The sequence below is a fragment of the Pelecanus crispus genome, chromosome 8 (assembly GCF_030463565.1).
Source record: "Pelecanus crispus isolate bPelCri1 chromosome 8, bPelCri1.pri, whole genome shotgun sequence".
NCBI classification, from domain to species: domain Eukaryota; kingdom Metazoa; phylum Chordata; class Aves; order Pelecaniformes; family Pelecanidae; genus Pelecanus; species Pelecanus crispus.
The window spans coordinates 8296439-8304399 of record NC_134650.1 but is presented as its reverse complement, the minus strand read 5'-3'; the positions used below and the strand labels follow the sequence as shown (position 1 = coordinate 8304399).

The 7961-nt window shown below is 41.3% G+C and overlaps 1 protein-coding gene across 1 annotated transcript; it reads right to left on the bottom strand.

The window, feature by feature from the left end:
- Positions 1-284: 284 nt before the first annotated feature.
- On the bottom strand, positions 285-7133 carry MFAP3 (microfibril associated protein 3). The gene is made up of 3 exons (XM_009493212.2): positions 7113-7133; positions 3335-3796; positions 285-1945 (listed from the first exon to the last, which is right to left on the bottom strand). The coding sequence occupies exons 2-3, from the start codon at positions 3612-3614 to the stop codon at positions 1200-1202; spliced, it is 1026 nt and encodes a 341-aa protein (XP_009491487.1). The 5' UTR covers positions 3615-3796; positions 7113-7133; the 3' UTR covers positions 285-1199.
- Between the last annotated feature and the right edge of the window lie 828 nt (positions 7134-7961).

The following is a 7961-nucleotide window of genomic DNA, read 5'->3' as shown; positions in this document are numbered from 1 at the left end:
CGGGAGATCCTCAGTGAAGTACTTACGTGTATACGTATGTCAGCACCTCCACCTCTCCCTTCTGCCACCCCTCTTCAGCAGATGAGACAGGGCATGTTCCGTGAGGTACTCCGCTCCTGTAAACAGTGGCTGGCAAACAGCTCAGCCAGCCCCTCCGCTAACCATTCTCTCTTCCACTGCTTTCTGAAAGTACTAGCCAGAGCAAAGCAAGTGTCACTACTTTTCACCTCCTTTATTGTAACGTTGTTCAGAAAGAAGTGCCTGAGACACCTAAGCCTACCTGATCTGTAGACAAATTCATTTTTAAATTATGCCACAACGCAATTACTGTCATTCTTTTCTCACAACAATGTCAACTACAATATAAAACTTTGGATTAGTGAGTGAAATCAGCAAAGTCAAAAGACAGTGCTGGCAGTGCGGTTACTGCTCCACTCTGTAAGACAGAACCAGGGTAAGGCGCTTTGGCAATCAGCACCAAGTTTAAGTGACAAGCTGTGTAACAACAATTCGCTCTCCACATACTAGAGTACACACAAGTTTTCTGCAGAAGCATGGAAAACTGAGACCCCCTGGTTGTTCTCTAAGCTGCTTTGAAACTACAATTCATGTAATCCAGCAGCAGATCCTGGTACTATTCTTTTCCTAAGTACAGTACATTTTAATAGCAACACAGAAGCACACAACACAAAACAGATTTGTACAAGCTCACCGTGGTTCTGATGGGCTACACGCACCAAGAGGCAATTCAAAAAGAGCACACAACTCAATTCAGCAGGACAACAACATTGACTCAAAGGAATTCCAGCTCACTTTGTGAAAGAAGGAGGAGTTCACAAAGGAAAAGATCTTATTGCAAGTTGTGCTACTCAGCTTGGCCAGTTCTAATACAGATCAGAAGTATCAGAAGCTACTGAGGAGCCAAGGACAAAGAATTCCTGTTTTGTAAATATTTTAAGTATAGTAAGCTTGCTTTAAAAAGAAAAAGCCACTGCACAATATTCCAAATGACCTTCTCTAACAGACTTGAAATCGTTAGATCAACACTGACGGAAAATACAGATTTCAGTAGCAGTTCTGGCACTTTGCGATTTGGAAAACTCTTGTGCATATGGGACTGAGGCAGCTTGTTTGCAGACCCCTTTCTCGCAGTATCCTACGGTCACCTGTGCTTCTTCCACAACAGTGGATCACTGCGATCAGCAGGTGCCTTCCTCAGAAGGCGCGAACTGGCAGCTGTCATGAGAAACAGTGTCAATGCTCTGCACTTCTGACTGCGGGTGAATGGACACCTGTACGGCTATCTCTTGACCTTGCTCATTCATGGACCCGTCGTCTGAATCCCCGGCTGGTGAATCGCTGCGCTTGATCTCTGGGTTGATGGGGTATATCGCAGCCTGGGTACCGCAGGCTTGGGTCTGTTTTTCCTCCTCACCAACTTCATCGGGATCGTCAACTCGCACAGCCTCAAAGATCTCCTCCATGAACGCCCTGCAGTTAAGGATCAGTGGTGGAAGGGGAATGCTTCTGGCAAGCTCTTCAATGTACCGAGCAAACTCCATGGTCTTAAACTGAGTGACTTTGGCCAACTCTAGCGTTTTGGCAGATGTAATGATAGGGATACGCTTGGCTATCTCAAAAGCCTTCTGAAGCTTCTCAGCCCCTTCCGTCCTGAAGAACTCATTGATAGCCTTCTCTGTTTTGCGGAGGTGACTGCTCATCATGCACAGACGGGTTATGTTTAAAATGAGGGTGATAGCAAAGGCAACGAGGCACACAATCATGTAGTAGATACTCATGTCTCCTGAGGTGAAGGTAACCCTCAGGGTGACTGTGTAATACAAGGTGTCATTACGATTAACAGCTGCACACGTGTATCGCCCCCGGTCAGCAAAGTTGACCTTTGTGATGTTAAGGGAATTATCAGCAATCCTCCACCGTCCACCTGGAGATTGAAAAAAAAAAAAACCAAACTGAGTGAATGAAACGAAAATCACTTGGTAAACTAGACATACGCTGTTTGCTCCATCAAGAGGAGACAGAGCTTGGAAGCAAGCAGTCCATTTCTAGCATAATAATACAAATAGCACACCAAGGATGGAAATTTCCTTTCCATGCTTCTGATACAGAAAGCCATAAACCAGGTACCAATCTTACTGCTTAATGGTAAATTATTTTGTGCACTTGCTACGCTGGTTCTACTGGTTTCTCTCATCCGCAGTTTCTTGTGTGCTTTGGACTCTTTCTGACAAGGAACCTAATTCTTAACCAGTGCTTCTCACCCACTGTGTACCACTATGTTGAAAGACTGTCCTCTATAAAGTCTAATTTTCCATATGTTCGGATTCAAAAGTCAAGTGACCCATGAAAAACATTAGAGTCTATAAATGGCTCCGCTGGCAAAAGAACACAGGATTTTCTTGAGACCGTTTTCTGCTGAGCATGCAGTGCTGGCACACAAAACCCATGTAAAAAGAAATCAATAAAAAAAGCTAGCTTTATACAGTATTTCCTATGCGTTTATAACTTAGGGCAAAAACTGTTTTCATAACTCATTCTTCTAATTACTCTACTTTGAACTAATATCCAGATGGCATTCTGACTACAAAGAGGTTACTGAATACTTAAGGCAGAAAGATGGCCTCTGAGAAGATCCTATCAATTAGCTCGATGACCTTCATTAATACTAATAGAGTAGAGAAAACCACATGCATCTCTAAAAGACATTATTTTTTGAAAATTAAAAACTACAGGGACTATAAGAGAACTATAAGAACTATAAGAGCCAATGGCTAGGAAAATATATTCTCCCTCTGTACAAAAGGGTTAAATAGCATGTATTTCATCATTGGCCATTACAAATTGCATTAGTTTCCATGGTCTCTCTGCCACATAAACCAGAAAATAAATGCAGTAAGTTACCCCATGCTTTAAAAAATCCTGTAAAAAATTAAAGCACTGATTGCCAGCTGGAAAAGGTCACAAGTTGTGGAGAACTGTGTTTAATTCATGTGTTTGGAAAAATATAATCCAAACCAGAGCAATAATAAATAAAAACATCACTTAGGATCTGGTAGGACGCAGATTACTTTCTTCTGTATTCAATACTGCAGTGCCTCTTGAACAAAACGATTCTGTGGGGCACCATAGCTGGATGGGGACCTCAGGTATAATTCACATGCCAGAGGGCAAAGGGCTTTGCCTTGCTCTCTCTGTATCTCCCAACTATAAAAACAGGAGGATAGGAACAGAAAATGATAATAAAGTCCCAGAGGTTTTCAGATACTGTATAAAAGGGGAATACTGAAGGATAGAAACCAGCAGGAAAGCTCACCTTCATCTTTCTGTTCAAGCAGGTGTCCTCTGGAGTTATACCAAAGAATATATTCATACTGGCTGACGTTCAGTTTACATTCAATTAAAATACTGGTCCCCTCTTTGGCTATGATATCATGGTGTGCTGGAGAACTTACTAAAGCTTGAGACACTGTATGAAGTGATGTATTGAAAGACCCAAAAGCAACTGTCCTGTTAAAAGCTACATTTTTCAGTGTAAATCCAATTGAAAGATCAGCACTAATAGTCAAAATTAACAGGCAATAGCTGAGCTTCATGGAAAGCTAGAGAAAATTCTTTTTTCATTTAATTTGGAGAAATGAGGTCATATGATATTAAGCTGTCTGTATTGCTCTGAGATAGGAGAGGAGGCTCTTGATTTGTTCAGTGATAGAAAACGTCTTGGATCCAAATGCACTTTCAAGACCATCAATATTAGAAATGGAAACTGCAAATCCAACTGAAAAAAAAAAAAAAGAAAAGAATTAAGCTTATTAATGATAGCAAGCTTACGGCATATTCAAATTTCATTTCCAGTAAACAGATTTCGATTAGAGTAATATAAACTGTCAGCTGAGAGGTTCCAAATCAGAGCTTTGCTCAGAATACAGTAATGAAACGAGGGTAAGAAGGCATTAGCACAACCTTCAGTCCTTTAGATGTTCATCTTCCCATCCACATAAATAATCTCAGGAACAATAATCATTACGGGTAAAAAGGTTTTAAAAAAAGAACAAATTGTTCAGACTACTCGAAATGCATAACTATCTTTAGGGTCAGAAAGTGGATCCTGCATTTGTTAACCGAGAGAAAGCGCTTTAATAGAGGAAGAAAAGCAAGAAAGACGATGTAATTTCTGCCCCCCTCCCCACCAAATCAAAATGCTTTTAAGCCCTGGTTTTCTAAAGCCAGTCTTTCGTTTAGCATCTAGAGAAAAACCAAAGCACACATACATCCGATTTTTAGCATTTATACATCTACTTACTTGATTTTAGAGGCACAATTGTTGTTAGATGTCTAAACACTACAAAACATGCTTATAGTTTCTTGCGTTGGGAAAATTCTCTTAGCAGTTTTCTACAGCCACAGAGAGGAAGTCCCTTTCTGAACATCAGGACACTGATGTCTAAACATACTTCCCTTTTTGCAATCTCTCTTGCTGCTGCTGCTGCTGCATTTTCTAACTCTGCCTCTTTTTTTCTTGTTTGTTTTACAATAAACTCCTGCTGAAAGTCTTCTACTTTACACTGCTATATCTCAGTGGTCATATCTTGTTTATCATCTTCTCTACCCAAATGTTGCCCCATATTTCACAGCAATTTGAAAAATTATTTTGTCTAGAGACAGAATTCACACTCTTCAAATTAATGTGCACAGAAGATATTTTAAGACATTAAGATACAGCCTTTAATTTTATGTTCTTTGCACACAAGGATTTTCCTTTTTTAAAAGCCAGAATAAAACCCACTTGTAACAAAATAAGATGACACTGATAAGAGAAAATCTGTAATCAATTTTCCTGGAAGCCTGATTCAAGAAAATTTCTAAAGAAATACACATTCCCTGAATTTATGATTCCATCTAGACTGCTCCAGAGCCCTAAAAAACAATTTACAAAGTACAGAAGCCACAAGGCAAAATGTTATCTTAAAGAATATCTCACTTCATCCCACTGACTGTGTGACTCCAAATTTATCACCTTTTCTTCTACCAGTAACAAATGCTAGTAGAGTTGAATTTTATAAGTATCGCAATACAAAGGAATAAATTTTCTTAATAAATAATGCAGACACTTCTCATCCTTCCAGAATCACTAGTTAACACTGCCTAAAGCAGACAGAAATCCTATCACTTATGAAAAATAATGTAATGTAAATAAATAAAAGTGATTTGTACTAATTGTCTTTTCAGCAGGAAAAAATTAAGCTTATTGAAGAATGGGAAAATTTGCTGGTAACGCACTACCCAGGCAAGGAATTTTTTTCAGTTAAAGTTAATTTGTCTAAGGTCAAACCAGATTCCAGACCTGACATCTGCTGAGAAATGTGTTATCTGACCCATTTCTGTTGCGGCTATTGCCAAAACCAGTTTAACAAAGAAGGCAAAGACGACAGCTGTGCCCAACTCTCCTTCAAGCTCGACTAACCAACTCACCCACTGAATCCTGCAAGAGAAACTGGAAAACAGGCCCTCCACTTGTTTCTCTGTAAACAGAAATCCCTTCATCTGCCCTCTTTTCTTTTTTTACTGGCCCCACTGTTTTCTACCATGCCTCTTGTCCATTCATTTAAGATGAGACCAGTGCTGAGAACTCAATTATACCACTGCGCTGAAGAAGTTACTTTCCCACGGCTAAATGATTAAAAACAGTACCAAGGCATCTTTCGTTCCTGTTTTCCACCAGTTACACTTTAGGGGAACTGCTACTGAGTCCTGCTGCCTCTGGAGCAGAGCATCCCAGCCTCTTCAACTGCACAGGTCTGAAAAAAACCCAATACTAAGGTTGTTGCTGATCAACAACTATTCTTCTGTTTGAAGGGGTGGATTTAACCTTCCTTTTTTAGACCCCTACTATTTTCAGAGTGTTTCAGAGCCTTCAGAAGGCTGCTGACAACTGACCTGCTTATTTTGGTAACCTTGTGCAGATTTCTTAAAGTCAAGCTGTGGACTCTTAGTAGTTTGCGGGCTGCTGACATTTGGATTGCTGGAGCTGCCATTTGAGAGCCTGTCACAGCTTGTGCTAGCAAGTGAGGTGCTGCGGTCACAGATCTTCAACATATATCACTCCACGACCCAGGTGCCTTCAGTTAAAAATGCCACTGCACTTAATGGCTTTTGCATGCACTGGGACTTGACTTCTCAGCATTTGATGTGGTTACAACTGAGGATAGTTGTGCAGTGAAGACAAACCCTCCTCTTCATTATTGGATCAAAGGCACAGAATAACTTCCAGTCTTCCAAAACAATAACCTCCCAACTAATAATGTTTTAGATTTATCAGAGAATAATTCTAGTACCTCCTGTACTTTGCTTGTGTTATTGTAATTTTAAATTATTAAATTTAAATAGTTAGAATTCCAAGTGCCTGTGATAGTCCTCCTGAAATGACGTTAGGAACCTCAGTCAATTATTTAACACAAGAAATACTCGGCAACATTTTCCCTGATAAGAATAAGATAATTATCTTCAGTAATTGCATATGCTCTCTGCTGCATTTGCACTGAGCTTGCATAATGTATAAAACATTGGTGATGGGTCATTGAATTTTACTATTAAATTCTTCGAGGTCTGATTTATTAGAAATTGTTTGTCACATTTCACTTTTGGAAAAGCCATTATTGCTAAGCAGACAATGATCTCCCACTGCTGAATTCTGGGAAAAATAAAATGATTTGTGAAATCCATATTCTTCAACCGTCACACTTATGCAAAACAGCTGCTGGAGCTGATAAAGGATCCAAAAAGGATAAAGCGTGAACAGTGCCAACACCACAATTCTTCAAGAAAGCATTAAGCTCAAGGAAGCTGAAATGTGCTGAATAGAAACTGGCTATTTTACAGATGAACCTGAAGTTGAGCTCAACATATTTAACCTTTGTTAAACCGTAAGTTGTAACAACAAATAGTGGTGGAAAGATAAAAATCCACGATGCATATGCTCGTATGAGTCATCTTTGGCTCTTATCCTGAAAAAATGTACGCGTGTTTAACTTAGAGCACTATAAGTAGTCACACTGAGGTCAATGGAAGTACTGATAGTACTTAAAATTACACACATTTATAAGGCGCTGCAAAATTGGGGCCCAAGAGGTTGCAAGTTATATGGCTTCACATTCACTGCTCATAACATCATTTCACACCTGGAGGAAAGTGAAGCAATAAACTGAGACACACCTGACAGACCACAGACTGCTCTAACTGACTGCCACTTCTGGCATGCAATGTGGAAACATGTTTTGGCATTTACAACAAGGTAATTGGTAATAAGGCGTACTAAATAGATCGCTTTCGCACAGAGCACGCCCTCCCACTCGCAGTGCGATGTCTTGCAGAAAAATAAGGCTGCTGTCACCATCCCGCGAGGCCCCTGTGACCCTCTTTCAAATCTGGGAGCCGCATTTGACAGAGCCCTGAAGACATTAACTGCTGGGAAGTTTGTGAAAATAGACAGGGGGTCTGGATGAGAGACATCACCGGTGTTCCCAGCACGGGAGGGGCCGCAGGGACGGTTCACACTCTGCTGGCACCAGCGAAGGCTCTGCAGGGGAGCAACCGCACCCACAGCTCAAAAACCAACGTAAGGAGCAAATCTGCGGGGGATCAGAGCAGATCCCACTCAGGTGCGGCTGCCTTACGGGACGCGGGGTTCTGCCGCGTACGCGGTGCCTCGGCTGCCTGACGCGTGTCACGGGGTAACTCGCGAAGGACACGGGATCGGCTGCACACAACCAGGGTTTTTTTTTCTCTGTCAGCTAAAAACGATCAGGCACAAAACTCCACAAAACAGAAGCCCTGTCCCCAGCAGCCCCGGCCCCGGACGCGCCCGCGTTCACTCGTGAAAAAACCCCGCTCCAGCTGGGCTGCTCGAGGCAGCGGGAAACGCGACCTACATCCACACTCCCCAC

Coding starts and splice junctions, on each gene's coding strand:
- MFAP3 (XM_009493212.2), bottom strand. CDS start 3,614: ATGAAGCTCAGCTATTGCCTGTTAATTTTGACTATTAGTGCTGATCTT. Junction 1,946..3,334: donor GCTTGAACAGAAAGATGAAG/GTGAGCTTTCCT, acceptor TTCAATCTCCAG/GTGGACGGTGGAGGATTGCT.